The sequence below is a fragment of the Sardina pilchardus genome, chromosome 15 (assembly GCF_963854185.1).
Source record: "Sardina pilchardus chromosome 15, fSarPil1.1, whole genome shotgun sequence".
In the NCBI taxonomy this organism is placed as follows: domain Eukaryota; kingdom Metazoa; phylum Chordata; class Actinopteri; order Clupeiformes; family Clupeidae; genus Sardina; species Sardina pilchardus.
The window spans coordinates 28,660,513-28,678,012 of record NC_085008.1 but is presented as its reverse complement, the minus strand read 5'-3'; the positions used below and the strand labels follow the sequence as shown (position 1 = coordinate 28,678,012).

Here is a 17,500-nt window from a genome sequence, read left to right as displayed (position 1 = left end):
GTTTTGGAAACTGATGTAGTTTAAAATAACTGAAAATTGTATCAGTGGAACAGCAGCCTACTGTTAATGTTGCCTAGCCTACATGACTGCTTCCATCGCGTTCTATTATTACCAGTTATTTGTGACGAAATATCACAAAATGTATAAAACGAGGAGTTGGAGCTGCATCTGAGCAGGGAGTAGGTGCTGCTGGGAAGTGTCCCCCGTCCCGGTTGAACATCGTTTCGAGCCGCGGACTTAACATCATGGAGCGGGGCGGCAACTCGTATAAAAGGCCCAAGCAACATTCTATCCTGGCCCGGCCTACCAGAGAACACGTTAAGGTATTTGGTCAGACCTGCGGCTGCTTGTCCCTCCAGTTACAGCCTACACACGTTCAGGGTCATGGTAAACTAACTGAAGTCAATCTGCGTTGTAAAGGTAAACGGTCATTCCGTGTTAAAACAGACAGAAGCCCGGAAAATTGTTGGCGCTCTGTCTCAGATTTTGCTCTAGGGTTGTCCACCTATTAGGCCCATTTAGGTCCCAAAACTAAGACCTGGTAAATATTTTTTGGCTAATTCCCAATGTTGTAATGCATTTTTTTCACCCTTGATTTTGCAGAAGTTAATTTGTTTCAGAAATGCCTTGACCTGCCTAAACTTTAGAGGTTGGGAGACAGACATGTCCTATGTCTCCTTGGGGATAAATAAAGTATATCTATCTATCTATGAATGGATAAAAGTTTACTGCATGTCCATTAGCTTTATATAAGGCCCTAGATATGAAAGACCGTGCAAAACTGGTGATATTGAGGGTCTTGAAAACTAATTTTTTATCCACATCATGGCACCAATCATTTTGTCTGCAAGTCCAATACTTTATTAATGCTGCAGAGCCAATATTTGTGGCCTCTGTAACGGAAATCAATGTGGGAATAGCTCAGTCATTTGGTGCGTAAAATAACAATGATGCACCATGTTTCATTCATACATAAATACACTTAATTGGTCACATTGGGTACCTAAGTATTTTCATTCTTGTCCTTGAGGCAAATCTATCTTCAACACTGGCACTTTGTACACTAAATACCCATACAGTGAGCTACTTTCACATAGAAGTGCCTATGAGGTACCCCACATACCAATTTAATTTGATGAAACGTTAATAAAATGTTGTATGTAAAGACAAAAATAATGACATACCAGATGAGTACAAATACAAGTTAAGACTTTTTGCACTTTGCCCCTCAAATCTGGGGCTTTGTAGAAAATCAATGAAAATGCCATACAAACTGTGAATAGTTAAGTCATACTGAGAACATTTGTCTTCCACCCTACACAGTTTGGGCCGTCTATGAATAATACTTTTCATTATATTCATGTCCAAACAATGCTTCCAGATGATGTTATTTTCAGGACGCAAAACTGAAGTACTTTCAAGGGCTGAAAATAAAATGAAAACTAAAGATTTGGACAAAAAATATTTAACAAGCCTTGGTTTTGGGGTTTGAACAAAATCTGAGACCGTCAGCAACCACCTTATCTGATTTGACACAGAATAAGATCCTAGTGTCAGTGCAAGTCATAGTTATAGCCTGCATCTCCAAAACCAAGTCAATACAACAACAACAAAAAATACACGTCACAGCAGGTACACAAAATATCTTTATTATTTAGCATTTTAAAAAATATGTTAAAGCCCATTTATTTTAATGATTAATACTGAAGTTACTTGGGACAATATTAATCAGATGTTCCACTCCATACAGCAGAGTAGGTCTACAGTAAGTCAAATGGAAGGATAAAAGTCTCTTTCTTGGGAATGTTTAGAGCGTACTCCTGAGAACTGAGATGCCTCAGTGCAACAATACTCCATGTCTACTAAAAACAGATTAACCCTAAATGTTTTTAAAAAGGGACAACTTGGCAACAATCATTTTAGTCAATCACTGTAAGCCCTTTCAGTGTCAAAGACTGATAACAAAATGGCAACTTTGTTACAGCCCCTCTGTCTCAGTTCAAAAAGTGAGAAAGGTCTTCCCGAATCACCGCCTCGTCCCAGGGCCCGTGGATGTTGTCCTTGTGCCTCTGTAGGCGTACGAGAAGCAGAGGGCAGATCAGGGTGAGTGTGAGGAGGGCCGATGCCAGCAGCAGAGACCCTGTAGGCCAGAGGGAGCCCAGGCCCATCACTCCACCTATTGACACCAGGCTGGTGATCCAGGGGAAGCTCCACGGTGCGTGCTCCGTCAACCGGTGCAATAGACAAGGCCACAAAGCAAAGACCAGCAGGGCACAAGTCAGCATGGCAAAGGTGTGGAGCGCCCCTGGCAAGCGCGACGCCAGACAGACGGAGGCGAATAGGGCTGCGTTGAGAGAGAGGCTACCTGGGGGGCTGGGCTGGGCATAAGGGAAGGACACCAGGTGAGCCAAGAGCATCATCGCAGACATGGCGTACACGGTGTCTGTGCTGACTGACTCGGTGAGAGTTTTCAGCACCGGGGAGAAGCCGAACGTGAAGGCCAAAAAGATTGCGGCACTCTGAAGATCGGCCCACGATGAACGGTCGTCACTTCTGCTGCCACCCAGCACCTTGTAGAGTCCATACCCCACCAGGGAGCTCAGCAGTCCAGCGGACAGTAACGTAGAGGGAGAGAGATGTCCTTGCTCCATGTAAGACCACAGCGTGACAAACAAGGATACGCAGGACACCTGCTGGGACACCAGACCAGCCTCGCGCACCACATTCCAGTATCGGTACTGGCGAACACCGACATTTCGCCTCAGATCCTCCAGGAAGCGGGGGTCAACATAATTGTCCGGGTATGGCTGGCGCTCGTACAGCACTTTGCGCCAGGGGACCGCAGGGGGACCACCAGGACCGCTATCGGCCCCCATCACCTAAAGAAACCGGTCAGACAATTGTCATTTCCATCGCCCATGTATAACTATGCTTTCAGCCTATAGACCAGTAAGAAATGGACTGATTTCCATCAAAACAGCTGGACATCACGAAAATAAATAGAAACATTGACTGTACAACCAATAGTACAACATTAGGATGTTTAAAATAAGAGAGTAGTGAAACAGGAAAGACTGGGACAGTGCTGCCTCAACGCTAACCAGCTAACTTTAACAGCCTAGCAACATTACTGTTTTTAACGCTTGGTGAAGAACACCACTCTGCAGCTTTTGGTTCGAGCTTTTAACTTCTTAAAATACATTGTATTTGATATATGCAAATAGTAAATATGGAGTACAGTAGATTATATTACCAGAGGGATGGTTGTCCCTTGTTCATTTCCTAGTAAATCTCGTCACAGTACTACACGGAAGTGACATGACATCTCTGTAAAATATAAATTGGTTAAGACGATATAGTGACCTCTGCTGTCAAGAGGTGGAATTGAATCAATATAAACCAATGGTTAGTAATTATGTATTACTTATTTACTGATGCCATCATGTCTAATTTTATTTTTCACTAATTAATTTTTCACTATTTTTAAGTTTAATAAATATTCTTTTCCAGATGTCTACGGTGAATATTTGTTGTCCTGACCGCCAAAGTAAACTCTTCCACCAGAGAGGCAATGCAAATGCCAGGTAAAGGATTGCACATTTGAATGGATGTTTTCAAGTCCTGTCATCCCTCGTCTCATCATGCTTTTTTTTTTGTGCACAAGCCACAACTCCATGATGAGATGGAAGACTTGGCCCAGTGCTCCTCATCCTCCCAAAGACACAGAGACAACCAACCTGCCTACCATGGTGAGATTTATACATGTACATCGCCTCACATACAGTAGGCCTATGCACCCTTAGGACCATGTATTTGGAGACAAGTCTGGCCTATTGGTGAATCTGGACAGACATTGCCTCACTCCATATTGTAGTAGCACTGCACTTCTCACAGAGAGTTGATCTGTAGCCTGTTTTGTAGTCTGTGATCTCGCAGAGCAATTCTACTGTGATGCAGACCATGGGTCAACCTACGGCGGTGTACTACGGGAAGCTGCGCCGGGGCAGGTGAGCGGGAGGGGTGGAGTGGACTGAGGAGACGTTACGTTTTATTATCATCTTTTTTTAAATTACTCTTTGACTTGCCCATCTATGCATTTTTTTTATCTGCTATTACTTATTTATTCCCTACACTGGACTATTTGAACTTTCTGATACTACAAATGACTTACTCTTCCTATATGTATCTCCAATTCTAGGGAGTTTTTCCTTGCCCCTGTTACTCATGGGCTCTCTTTGAATGTTTAACACTCTGTAAAGCGCCATGAGACATGTGTAATGTTTTCGCGCTCTATAAGTGAAATTAAATTTAAATTGAATTGAATTAATTGAATAAAGCACATGTCCACAATGACCTCTGTGTATGAAATACGCTACGTAAATAAACTTGACTTGACCATACAGCTCATGCAGAGTAGAATACATGATCTCTACCTGTCAATGTTGTTAGAATAGAATATACTTTTTATTGTCCCGAAGGAAATTTGTCTTGGACTACATTGCTACATGCTGCTAACATAAAAGTAACAAACATACACATATGACATACCTGCATACACATACACATACATTCACACATACCTACACATAACATGCAGAAAATAAATTAATAAGTAAAATAAGATAATAAAAAAAAAACAGACAAACAGACAACCACCATGTTGGACCATGTTGTTGATTGTGTTCTGGGATATCTGGTGTGCGCCTCTTCTAGGCTGAGGCCCCTGTGTCTTGCTGTTGTCTCTGGTGCCGCTACAGAGCAGTGTCTGGGTGTACGGCCTCAATTCCACCAAAAACTCCCAAATGCTCCCACCCAGAGGATCCCTCATAAAAGGTCAGAGACAAAAGAATACACTGAGGGCTCTTCTTAAAATATGTGAACTACATTACAAATAGTACAGTTACTACATCACACTTGGACTATAAACTAGATCACATTTGTGTCGAGAGAGCAGTAGTGACCATTTGGGTTTTACTCAAGTGCTTTGATGCATTCCATGAAATTAAGTAAAATTCAGAAACAAGTTTTAAAATATGTTAAGATATTTTGGGGAAAGACAGTGCTTTGAACATCAATGTAACCAGAAACAGAATTGTTTTCTACATAATTGGAAAATTATGTTCTAGTATCTAAATAACACTTGCTGTGAAAAATACCTACATTGTTGGAACAAAATATAACCCGTACCTGCTTGTGGCGTTTACTGAGTAGATAAGTACTGTATATGGACAATCATAGAATAAGCACTTTCATTTTAGAAGCTGTCTGTAATTCAACACAATTACACAGATTATTCTAGTATAATGATTACAAAACATAACTGTCACTGTCACATCTGTCAATAGGACAGGTTCCTCATTTATAGCGAAAATGGCGGTGTGCTTCAGTTGCGGCCCTAAACTAAGGTCATGCTTGGGGGATGAATTCGCTACGCAGGAAGAAATGACGTCAACATAGACCGATATAAAAATGTCTTAAAATGCTTTTATTATGACTTGATGGGATTCAGATGAGGATGTCTGAACCCACATAGTTCATCCGTAACAAATCCACAGGTGTTCACACAGATTTTTTCTGAGGCAGTCGCAGTCCAGCAGGCACCTCAAGTGTTCACAGCTCATAAAAACAAAATAACAAAAAAAAAAGAAGCTTTTCCCCAAAAAACTTTGAGAAAAGCAAGACAGTTTCTGTTAGGTTTAAAAATGCACTTATCTGAACTAAGTCTTAGTTTTACCGTTTTTCCCATTTATTTCTTCCATAAATGTTAGTTCTGGAAACAAGTGGGAATTGGGACCTACAGTTACAGAGGTTAGCAGTTAGAGTAGCAATTTTGCCAGGAGTCAGAGGTAGGACATCTGTGTGATTGCATCCACGGTACTTACTTAGACATCTATTAGACAGCAACAGCATGGGAGGACAAGTAACAGACTTAGCCTGCTCGTCTGGCATGCCACACCGTGTTAAACTGTCACCGCTTCCTAATTTACAGCAGACACTCATCACTCCACACCAATTATGAGAAGACTTAATAAGGACTGCTTCTTTGTGATCACCATTACAAGGGCACTTGGGACTTTATACAACATGATATTGTTTCTTAAAGTATTTTATCTGGTATCATACACATTTACAAATATACTGTTTTCCCAATAAAATCCAAATCACTGAACTGGTTTTATCATGAGGAAATACAAAAGGAGCACTCATGGTTCATGTTCTCTGACCTGCGCTTGTCTTTTGTGCATATGTGTTGTTCTCTGCAGTGTTTAGGGCAGTTCACCCTTTCATCCACAAGATGGCAGCATTGATCATAACGGGAGAAAAGAGAGACACTAAAGACCCCAATAAACTGCACCTTCCATTTATCCCTACTGTTTTGTCTCCTGTATGGGAATATACCCAGTCACATCACAGGTATCTATTACAATAAGTAATACAGTAATTTCCCGCATATAAGCCGCATTGTGTATAAGCCGCTGGACAGTGTTTTATGCAAGCTAAAAGAAACAAAACCATATTAACACCATATTAACTCCCCCCCCCCCCCCCCGCATTAACCTCATAGCAGAGGAAATTTTGCTAAATCAATGTATAACCGCGGCTAATAGTCGGGAAATTACGGTAGGTTCTTATTATGGACATAGCTTAGTGTACAGAATGTCTTGGTGAGCCCTTGTTCATCAATTGGGATAAGGTGACTAAATATTACTATGGCAACGATCCAAATTTGGCGGTTTCAGCAATTTTGCCCAGCTCACATCTAGCATGTTAACTTAAACAGAGCAGCAGCAGTCAAAGAGTCAGCAGTTACTAAAACATTTTCTGTTACATCCTTCATTGCTATGTTAGTGCTTGTGTGCCTGTGTCTATCATATTTAATATGCAAGCTTGCATTATTCATTCAATCCTTATCACTCAACAAATGTTAGAATCATAACCAATGAACATCATAAATTAAAAACACCACCGTTTTGTTTTCGACTGAGCACTCCACACCAAGAAAAAAAAAAAGAAAGTCTCAAGAACAGTTTCAGGTATGGCATGGCAACCAAGAACCTTCCTCAAACCCACCCACCCACCCACCCCACACCTAAAGACCAAGGAGTGGCTGCCATGGAAACACGTGTATAAGTATAGTAAGTATAACCTCAGTGCAGAAATAGGCTGACTGCCACACAGACGTGACTTGACAGACAGGCCCCCCCTGTGCCAAGGAGGTGGAACATGACGCCCCCGTCGATGCCAAGCTGGAATGGTCGCCAAACACATGTAGGTCAGGCAGGCATGACAACAAGATCAGTGATTTAGTTACGACAGACGGCCCTTCCTTACCTAACCCAACTCACACAGCTACAGCTACTACAGCTGAGCCCCGCTGCCCAGATCAGTGTCTCTGTGCAAAGAGGAGCCAGAGGGAAGCCAGCTTATCAGTCTGCAGGAGACCAGTGTGGCAGTCAGTCGGTGCGAGTTGTCCAACCATGGGTGTCTATAGACAGGACCCACGTCTAGACCACATTTGGCAATCTATAGGTGCCTCTCATGCAGCGTTTATACGTCCTCCCTCGCTCCTCGGGCCTCGATCCTCGCTGATCTACATAAAGAATGATAGGGCGGCAACAATGGGATAGTCTATCCCTTCCTCTATCTTTCTTTATGTAGATCAATGAGGATCGAGGCCCGAGGAGCGAGGGAGGACGTATAAACGCTGCATGAGAGGCACCCTATATATGAAGTGTAACATCTATGAAGCATAATATAGCCTGTGGCTCAGTGCTACCATACGGCAGGTGCATACTGCAAGTATCCGCTTGTCTTGATGTGACAAGTTTCCCAGGATGACTTTCTACTGCAGTGCCACAATTCTTTTTCACTGATCCCCTTAACTAAAAAAAAAAAATCTCACGATTGGCTTGAGTGATGAATGTGATTTTGCCTGAAGGGCATGGCACAGAAATGTAAAAACGAGTTTGGGGCACAGCACAATGGCAGCAGCAATAGTCTGAATGGAAACATAAGGTGTGGCACAATAGTAAAAGGGACAAAAAACGGAAGAATGGGGTAGAGGCATCAATTGACGTCAGTGCCAGAAGAATATCCACAGAAATCCACAAATGACTTTCCCATCACCCTAATACTATTGTGTTTGCATAATTTGTAAAAATGCTTGTTCTTCAGGTAGTCTGTATTGCTTTACTAAGCTTTGTAACTTTAAAATCCTGCAGGGACAAACATGATGAATACCTAGAATGAAAACACCACCATAGGTCCCACTCTCATTACTTTCATATTAGAATAATGTGTAAACTGAAACAGTGCGTTGACCTTTTGGGTAGAAAATAGAAATATAGAGCTTTGGGACTGATTGTCTTCGTCAGGTGAGAGTGGGGTAGGAGAGGAGGAAGAAGAACAGGAGGAGGAACAGGAAGAGAGAGGAACCCTCATCTGCAGTGGCTAGGAGCAGTGACCCAGTGTGTGTGTGTGTGTGTGTATGTGTGTGTGTGTGTGTGTGTGTGTGTGTGTCTGTGTGTGTGTTACTCTCTCAAGTCTCTTGGTGTGGCCCATGATGCCAATCGTCCCTCCCTGGCATGGGGTGGCGCTGGCGAGCACATGCTTGGATTTACGTCCGCGAGGCCCTCTTGTCCTCAAAGAGGCTGCGTAGCACGTACACCTGGATCCCAGAGACCACCAGCATGATCACCAGGTTGGTGCAGGACCACACGTTGACCCGCTCGTAGTTGCTCTCCTGCAGGTTGCGGTCCCGGGCCTCGAAGGCTCGCAGCACCGTCTGGATCTGCAGACTCTTCCCCAGCCGCGCTTTGACGCTGTTTATCGTGTCCTGGAGGCCAAAAGGAAGAAGCGGGATGATTAACAAAGGAGATTTAGATGGCTAAAGCACTTTAGATGGGGTTTAAGTCTTCCTCAGGTGTACTTGGAAAATATTTTTCTTGAATGAACACCGTCCTCTTTAAAGCTTGTGTGCAAACTTATTTCTACTAGTGTAGTAGTAATCTACTGATAGCCATCTACTGATATCTCATGGGACAACAGTGACTGAGGTTGTGTAATGTTTGCACTGCGACTCGCTGTCTCTGAGTCTAGCATGATACATTTAACAGCTGCCACTGTTTACTTCCTGCCACTATTGTTTACTTTTGACAAATGATTCTAAATCTAGAATATCAATGACTATTTTGAGTATGGGAGGTATGGGGTGGCATGTATTCTGTTCAGTTCAGGTCAGGACCCCTGTGCCTTTGAGGGAAGGCTGCCATCATGTCTGCATCCGTCTGTCTATCAAAGGTCACGGATGGTCACATTGACACCATACACGTCACAAAACATTCTCGTGGCTGAAATACCAAAACAAGGAGGTCAAAACCTGACAGCTTATTCAGTACACAGCTCTGCCCTTGGATATCAAACATATCATTGACTGACAGAAACACACAGGTGCTGCTTTGCATTATTTCTTGAGAGATGGTACTTTCCCCTTAACATCTGCAGCGCACATGCTACTACCCAGAGGGGTAGTGATACGGATTTCATGGCTTCAAGAGCATTCTCACCATAATATCTTCCAGCTTCATGTCGAGCATGTCGGTACCGTGGACGTACTCTTTCCACTCGTCAGCGTTGTCATCACTGCCCATATTGTCCAGAATCAGCTCAAAGAAAATGATCTTCTCTGACACAGTGCTGAAGGTGTTGTCGAAGCAGATCATGTAGTCTCCGTCATGTGTCTCCACTCTACAGGAAGCACATGCAAACATGACAGCTATGGTTAGATGTGGTGAGTAAATATCAACTGCAAGGAACTAGATGTTTATCAGTACATCTACAGTAGGAAGAAGAACAATGTGCAGACACATACGTGTGGACTCCATCCGATTTCCTGAAGTCACTGGCCAAAGTTTCCCCATCTGGTGATGACAGGTAGAAGTCCACATCTAAACCTGCGCCATCGAGCACCTGTGAAGCACAATCATATCATGCACACTGAATCAGGACATCTCCGCTGTCCAGTCAGCCTCAACAGAGATGACCACTACAGATGACATCTAACAAAAATCATGGAGGCTGTCAGACTGCTGATGCCAGTGATACCAATAACTACTCTGTGACAGTCTTCAGTTATCAAATTTCATTTATTTCGTCATCAGACTAAGCAGTGACCAAGTGAGATGAAGGGCCATTGAGCATAGATGAAGCAATTCTCTGGCATTTCACTTCTTACACGGATTTGAAAACACTGGCACTCCACAAAACTTGGTTTTATCATCCAACAAGTTGTCTTGTCGGCGTCTCAGACATAATGATATAACATTGAGGAAGACTGTTAACCTGACTACATGGGATAATGTCTGACAGACCCCTGAAATGACGCGATTTCATGTATAAAATGAGAATATTGATGTCAGTAAAGGGATCATCTATTAGGATACTGGCCAACAGGTTAAGCAATCCAACCACTTGCGTGAAAGCCAATGAGAATCTCCAAGCATTGCCTTTTAACACACAACCACACACAATAAAAACTTACAAAATGAAACGTTAAAATAAAAAAAACTTCAGAGACAAAACATCAAGCTAAATCCCATTATGTTAGCAATAAGCAATCAATCACTAATACAGAGAGATGTTCTGTGGCGTGTGACATGACTTAAACTTAAAATGAATTACTTATTGGGAAAGAAACGGAGAAAGTCATATGTAGCCTACATTACCTGGTATTCAATCTCCAGAGAGGCGTCTTTCTTCATGGTTTGATAGAAACATTCCCTTTGGCCAGCAGGAAGAGTGAATGTAAAGTCACTATCGAAAGACTGAGAAAATCCAGCTACCAAAGAGCGCTTCGCCAGGAACACCGACAACAACAGTAACACTCTACTCTCTAGTAACATAGTCTCACAAGGATGTTACTCTCAGTATTACACAAATAATACTCCAAATTTTGGAATGAAAATAAGCTACTGTTCGCAATGGACCTCCGAGTAAAGTTACCGAGATAGACGACTTAGCACCCGTCAAAACTTCTAGGGATGTACAGCTCACCAAACGAGTTGAGGGGATGTTAAAATGTAAGGACCCCACGGAGAAGTGTGAGAATTAGGAAAATCTTAATGATGTATGGTTTCAGTTATAAGGTACTAGAATATGCTATATGTAGAATATATCAAATTATTGTACAATTCATTAAAATCTGTGATTAAATATTTATGAATTTTATATTAGACTCAGGCAATGTAAAAGGCACCTACTGAGAAAGGTATGACGGGAATTGTTGTTCTTTGGAGGACATGTCAAACTTCTGAGGTTGCGCTTCAAGTATTCAAATGCATTTTTCACAGCAAATATCGGAAAGGTTTGATTTCAGTTCACTTTTTAAATGGTCGATACGTTCGGCACGTAGCCTACATGAAACACACTATGTAGCCTATAAGGGTAAGAAATGTCGAGCTTTCCCCCCACAAGATTTCCCTTTGTCCAAGTAGCCTATTATAATGGTCAGATAGGCCTACTGGTGTTATTGGAATAACAGGCCTGTAGCTCATTTCCTAACATCGCACTGTGTATGCCAATCTGGTGCTTTCATATTAAGGGATAGATTTGGTGGCTAGAGATGCCTTTTGATAAATTGATAATTTAAGTAGGACTATATAGCCTAGCACTTTTTTTGGTCGCGTGAGGGAAATTCGGTCTCTGCATTTATCCCAATTCGTGAATTAGTGGTCACACACAGCACGCAGTGAATACACCGTGAGGTGAAGCACACACTAACCCAGAGCAGTATGCCTGCCCAACAGCGGCGCCCGGGCAGCAGTGAGAGGTGCCTTGCTCAATGGCAGTTCAGCCGTGGACTGTTGGGGGATCGAACGGGCAACCCTCCGGTTTCATAGCCTAGACATCTAGATTGGCTGGTCAGGCTACCGGTTTCAAGATCGAGGACCTAGCGCCACGGCTGCCCCATAATAAAGGTGGGCTTTAAGGAGTAATTTCGCAAAGAACATATTATAAATAGCATGGATACTGTGTTGTAGATGCTATACTGAAGCGGGTACCTGTTGTGTATTATTACCTGGATCCGAAAACACTAGAGCATTTAGGCCTAATATGCACAAGTGGTCTACCTCAGCATGAACACCACAAGGAGGTTTGGTGTCTCAGGTGTTTTCCACTTTCATATTGAGTAAGCATGGAGGTACATGTCATCATCACATGAACCCCAGTTTGTCGATTGCACAATTATTTTGTGGTAGATGTTAAGATTTGGTTTGCTTATCAAATGCTGACGCGTCCCATGACTGTGCCTCCAACTCATCTTGGATCAGGGATGAGGGCGGGGTTTTTGTGCGGAACGTCACAGCTCGGCTGCCGCTGGCTTTTCCCATTGGCTGAAAGCACAACCGCAGCAGCGCTAACACAAGGAGAGCTAGCGCAACAAGACCAGTTACAGAGGAAAGCAAGCGAAAGAGCTGTTGGGGGTTGATGTTGCAATATTCATACAAGGAGAATATTGCTTTTGTGAAGTGACAGACACCCCTTGTTATTTTAATCATTTTAATAGTTTACGTGGTTGTTGATAAATAACAGCTCGGTTGCGTTTCTACTGTTTATAAGCTGTTAAAGAGACAGAAATACACAAAAAAGCGAGGATGTTGGTCCCCGCGGGAAGATAATGAAGAGGCTGCGCGTTTTGTTGGTGTGCCTCATTGTAGCTCTCCTGTGCTGGTAAGTGAAATCGAACTTCATGATATACCTCTTACGAAAGGGACATCTCACACCCACGACTTGTTATTGCTGTAATTACATTCACATACAAAGGCAAAATGTGCTTGGCTTAGTTGTGTGAAGTGGTATTTTGTCATTAGCCAGCTAGCTTTAGCCAACCGACTTGAGCGGTCGCCTTATGAAGGGGGATGCAATGTAGTACAAAATGTACTACCAGTAGTGGGAGGATGGCGACTGGATCTGAACTGGGAGAGAACGCTTGTATCGAAACGAAGCCAATGTGGGGAGGTCGGTCCATGTATAATATCAATTTCAGCCGTGTTTTCCTGTCACACTAATTTTGTGACCACCTGGGATTGTTCTGACTGCTTCGGTTACAGCCCAGCTGTCATGTTTACCAATGCTGTCAATATGAACGTTTATTGACAACACATGATACCCCATCCAAGATTTACACTGTGATTGGGATTGACAAGTATAACCCCCAAGTCCATCTTTTCAGTAAAAGAGATGGTCAGTAAAACAATTTCTCATCAACCAACTTAGTCACTTTTGTTTGGCAAATACATCTTTCCTTGTTGCACGTTTATGTGCTGTTTTTCCCATTTTCACTCACTAAAAGCTCATCAGCTGTGAAGGACCACGACCCCCTCTTGATGAATCATGTGGGGCATTTAAATGGCCATTGTCCTATTCACCTCAGTCTTTGGTGGCAGATAAGTAGACCTAACCCACCTGGATCACCGGTGGGTTTAATTGGACTTTGTCTCTACCTTATAGGCTAAGTGTGTACTGTCCTGGTGACATGTGGAGGGTGGACAGGTGGTGGATTAACCCAAGTTGTGCGCTCACTAAGGCCGGGCAGGCACTGACGCAGGCCTCAATACCCAGCGTGAGCCGCAAGAAAGCGATTATGATCACAGCCAGCCAACACTACTGCTGGCTGGAAGGGAAGGGGTGCAGGGCAGGCTCTTCTGGAGCTTGGTGTTGGTGCTGGTCTGGCCAGCGTTGAAAAGTTGTTCTGGATGTTTTTCTGTTCCTTCTTTTCAGAGTGTTCTGTGGCAGGGTCATCAGCAAAATGTAGCCTAACTGAATCTGGAGTTGTTTAGTATCTGTTTCACTGAATTGTGATTCTCTGTTAATGTAAAGCATTAAAATGTATTAAACAGTGCTAGGTTCTACATCTCAGTGCATGGTTGTTTTTCTCCACAAACCATTTGATGTTTCTATGTGCCGTTTTGCTGCAACTAAATTTCCTTAAGTGGTTAAAGGGCATGGTAAACTAATGTGATTCTCTAAGTGGCTTTTCCCCTAACTTTTCCAATCAAATTCTGGGGACTTAAAAAGCCAGTGTTGCTCATTCCAACATGCTTGTTCAAGTTTGACCTACTTCTTAGACTTAAGAGGGACACCCGTCCTAGATGCTCAGCAGTCGAAACGCATGGGCTACAGCTCTTGTTGAAATGCTACTCACAATATATAGGTCAGGAGTGTCCCTAAACATGTATGGTAGCATGAGCATGAGATTCGCATGACAACTGAGGTGTGATTCTTTGTGTATGCTCAAGCCACCTCGCCTCCACACATTATAGGCTATACTGGAGCAGGGCTATGTCGGGCAAGCCCTATAACCTGAGGCTTTCTTTGATCGCACTTGAACCCAAATACCTGTAGAGGCACATACTTTCTAGAGAGGAAGAAAAAGCTTCACCCCCTATTTCTCTTGTAACACACAGGGAAGCAACTGAATGTGGGTTAGTAACTGTCTATATCTGTGACTGAATCACTATACATCATTATATAGACTTATATATAGTACATACATAGTACATGATTCATCACCAAATCCTATTTTTAAGAGCCTTACAGGTGTGCAATCAGGGGTGGCATCCTCTTTGAATCCTGAGCCAATTTACACATCCTAGTAGCTTTACCGAGATTTAGTGTTTCTTTCTTTCTTTCATCTTAATCTTTCTTTTGGTGGGTAATGCTCTATACGACACTGCTCTCCTCCCTTTGGGGCATTTGATGTTATTTTCTGAGCTCTCTGAGCTGTTTGTGGAGTGTGTGCCTATTTGCTCTTCTGTGTCCACATTTATCTCATGCTTTCTCACTCTTCCCTCTGTCTGTGTATCAGAGAGAGAGAGAGAGAGAGAGAGAGAGAGAGAGAGAGAGCGAGCTCAGAGAGGGTTAATGTCTTCCCTCTCCCCTTTCTTTCGTTCTTTTCTTGCTTTCTTTGTAATCAAAGTCAAGTACCAAGCTTGGACTGTTTCAAGTCACACTTGCAGTGTCCTGACCTCAGTCTTTTAAACCACCCTTGCCAAATTTGACACCTTTGGAATGAGAGTGTGGTTTTGTACAGAGGAAAATCCTGTTTTTTGGAGGGTCTGTTTTGGACTGGGAGAAGCAGACTCCCTATCAGTTGCTGCCCTCTTCTCCCTCGAATGTGGGGGGTTAGGCAGCGGATCACATGGTTGCCATGGAAACCTCTTTCCTGAAGGACAGGGTTAATGGGTTCGTGAATGTCCTCGCTGATAGACATACGTTGAGGCTCCTATAGGTTGCATGGTATTGTGGTCCTCCTGATAAAGAAAGCTGCTCTCTCAGAATTTTCTGGAAACTTATCAGTTGAAAAAAAGAATCAATTTCTTTCACTCTTAAATTCTTCAGTGTTTTTAGGTAATGTAATCAAGCACTATTTTGAAGAATTTTGCTCCTTTATTGTGAGCTCGGTTGTACCTTGAAACTTAAACTTCATGTGTCATGTTATTGAGGACTTTGCACTTTTTTTAAAGATCCTGCCCAGCGGCCAAAGGAAATGTTTGACTTTCTTTGTGACCTATAGATGGAGGGGGAGGGGTTAAATGTTCCCCTCCAGAGTAAACATGCTATATTCACTTCTCCTCTGGCTTCAGAACTGGGGCAAAGGGCAGAATGTATAGCGAAGTGTCAAGACCAGTGAGGTGTCCTACGAGTCATTGTGTGTGTTTACACACAAACTGAACTATGCACCTCCAAGACCGGTTTGATGATTATCTGTCCAAGCTATATATCCAAGCAATGTAAAGAACACAATGTTCTTTTTCACCCCCCCCCCCCCCGCACAGAAGTAAATGAGCAAGGAAGTGAGCTCTCACTAGCAGCCTCCTCACACACAGTTCCCATTCAGCGTGTGTGTGTGTGTGTGCGTGTGTGTTTGTGTGTGTTTGTGCCACAGGGAAAGTCCAGAGCTTTTTAAAAGTCCAGATGGTCCATTTAAAATCGCTAGTTCTAAAGATTATGTTTTTGTCTCGCATGATTCTCTGAGACCAAAATGAGGTGGCAAGCAAGAAAGGGATAGGGTTTTGCTTTTGCTGCTGGGGGGGCGGGAGACATTTTGTCATCTTCAGATGGAGCTGTGTGTGTCCTCTGGCAGAGGTGTGTGTGTGTGTGTGTGTGTGTGTGTGTGTGTGTTCGTTCTCTGGCAGAGGTGTGTGTAGGGCATATAGGCTCAGCATATGGCTGGAAAGCGCTGGTGTGAGAGGCAGGTAATCATACTTTAGGTTAATGCTCTCAGTGCTTCCCTCTGCTAAGGTGGCGATGCCAGCTAAGTCCCCATCACGCCAAGCTGTTGCATAAGAATGATGGCATTGGTTTGGGTAATCACACTGTGGGCATGGAGAGTTTACACACTGGATGAAGCCATAACTTTGCCGATGTGTGTTTGCTGGCCTTAGCCTGCTGGTGGTAAGGCCAATGAAGGCAACACCAGGGAAAACCTCAACCGGTTGGGCTCCTTGTGGATTAAAACTCGTCCTGTGTCATGGTCATACATAGCAGTGTTCGTAGATCAGTATTTTTACACCAACAGAAACTTTCCAAAGTTACTGAAGGGATTATCTGGTCTTGGATAGCAGTCGATAATCGTTGATCACAAGAACTGAATTGATGTTGATTGTTGTTGGCAGTGCACTGCTATAATAATGATTAAAATCGAATTCAAGACTCAAGATAAGTGAAGGAAGATAGTGATGTTGATTGTTTTTGTTTAAGGTTTCACGATACACATTTTAATAAACGAATGAAAGCCGTTTGTTTACAGCTATCACTGTGGCATTGCTGTGTTACTCCTAAAACATGGTTGCTTGCGCTCCCCTGTTAAACACCCCCAAATTCAACATGCTCACTGCAGAACCAACAGAGGCACTGTGTGTGTGTGTGTGTGTGTGTGTGTGTGTGTGTGTGTGTGTGTGTGTGTGTGTGTGTGTGTGTGTGTGTGTGTGTGTGTGTGTGTGTGTGTGTGTGTGTGTGTGTGTGTGTGTGTGTGTGTGTGTGTGTGTGTGTGTGACGACTGCAGTCATCATAGGGGGCCCCAGCAGTGGGAAGGACATCCTTAAAAAAGCAGTTTTGACAAACCTGTTACATAACGGTGCTCCTCGTGTTCCTGCCTGGCATGGGGAGTCGTTGGGGGCCGTGTTTATTAGGCTGGCATGGGGAGTCGTTGGGTGCCATGTTTATTCGGCTGTCTTGGAAGAGAAGAGAACTCCTCTGCTAGAAACCAGGGGCTGAGAATTACATCCTCAGTAAGGCTTGATAATAACACAAAGAACTTTCTTCTCTCTTCTTAGAACTACCCATGACATGTATGACCTCATCATAGCAAACAATTTCCCCCTGGAGCGTTCCAATGATTACAATGGCCGTTCTGGGCCACATTTCTGTCTTTACTTTGAGCTGTGCCTTGTGTTTCCGTGTGAGTTTTTTTTAAAAAATGTTTTCCTTGCTGTCGCTG

At 43.2% G+C, this 17,500-nt stretch overlaps 3 protein-coding genes across 8 annotated transcripts in view; 1 reads left to right on the top strand and 2 right to left on the bottom strand.

The window, feature by feature from the left end:
- Positions 1-1,633: 1,633 nt before the first annotated feature.
- Positions 1,634-3,319, bottom strand: pigc (phosphatidylinositol glycan anchor biosynthesis, class C). The gene is made up of 2 exons (XM_062556163.1): positions 3,254-3,319; positions 1,634-2,879 (listed from the first exon to the last, which is right to left on the bottom strand). The coding sequence occupies exon 2, from the start codon at positions 2,874-2,876 to the stop codon at positions 1,995-1,997; it is 882 nt and encodes a 293-aa protein (XP_062412147.1). The 5' UTR covers positions 2,877-2,879; positions 3,254-3,319; the 3' UTR covers positions 1,634-1,994.
- Positions 3,320-7,879: 4,560 nt separating this feature from the next.
- On the bottom strand, positions 7,880-11,028 carry tmed5 (transmembrane p24 trafficking protein 5). The gene is made up of 4 exons (XM_062557066.1): positions 10,725-11,028; positions 9,872-9,969; positions 9,567-9,747; positions 7,880-8,836 (listed from the first exon to the last, which is right to left on the bottom strand). The coding sequence occupies exons 1-4, from the start codon at positions 10,899-10,901 to the stop codon at positions 8,618-8,620; spliced, it is 675 nt and encodes a 224-aa protein (XP_062413050.1). The 5' UTR covers positions 10,902-11,028; the 3' UTR covers positions 7,880-8,617.
- A 1,440-nt stretch (positions 11,029-12,468) lies between these two features.
- suco (SUN domain containing ossification factor) overlaps positions 12,469-17,500 on the top strand; it is a 60,251-nt gene continuing 55,219 nt past the window's right edge. For all 6 annotated transcript variants that reach the window (XM_062557064.1, XM_062557063.1, XM_062557062.1 and 3 more), the window contains exon 1: positions 12,469-12,729. In XM_062557064.1, the coding sequence (XP_062413048.1) occupies positions 12,677-12,729 (53 nt within the window). In that variant the 5' untranslated portion in view covers positions 12,469-12,676. The remainder of the gene's footprint in view (positions 12,730-17,500) is intronic.

Bases quoted from the DNA above. Each gene is read 5' to 3' on its own strand.
- pigc (XM_062556163.1), bottom strand. From the start codon at position 2,876: ATGGGGGCCGATAGCGGTCCTGGTGGTCCCCCTGCGGTCCCCTGGCGC.
- tmed5 (XM_062557066.1), bottom strand. From the start codon at position 10,901: ATGTTACTAGAGAGTAGAGTGTTACTGTTGTTGTCGGTGTTCCTGGCG. The intron at 9,970-10,724 runs GTAATGTAGGCT...TGTGCTTCACAG, and splicing joins CTCTGGAGATTGAATACCAG to GTGCTCGATGGCGCAGGTTT. The intron at 8,837-9,566 runs GTGAGAATGCTC...TTTGGCCTCCAG, and splicing joins TGAAGCTGGAAGATATTATG to GACACGATAAACAGCGTCAA.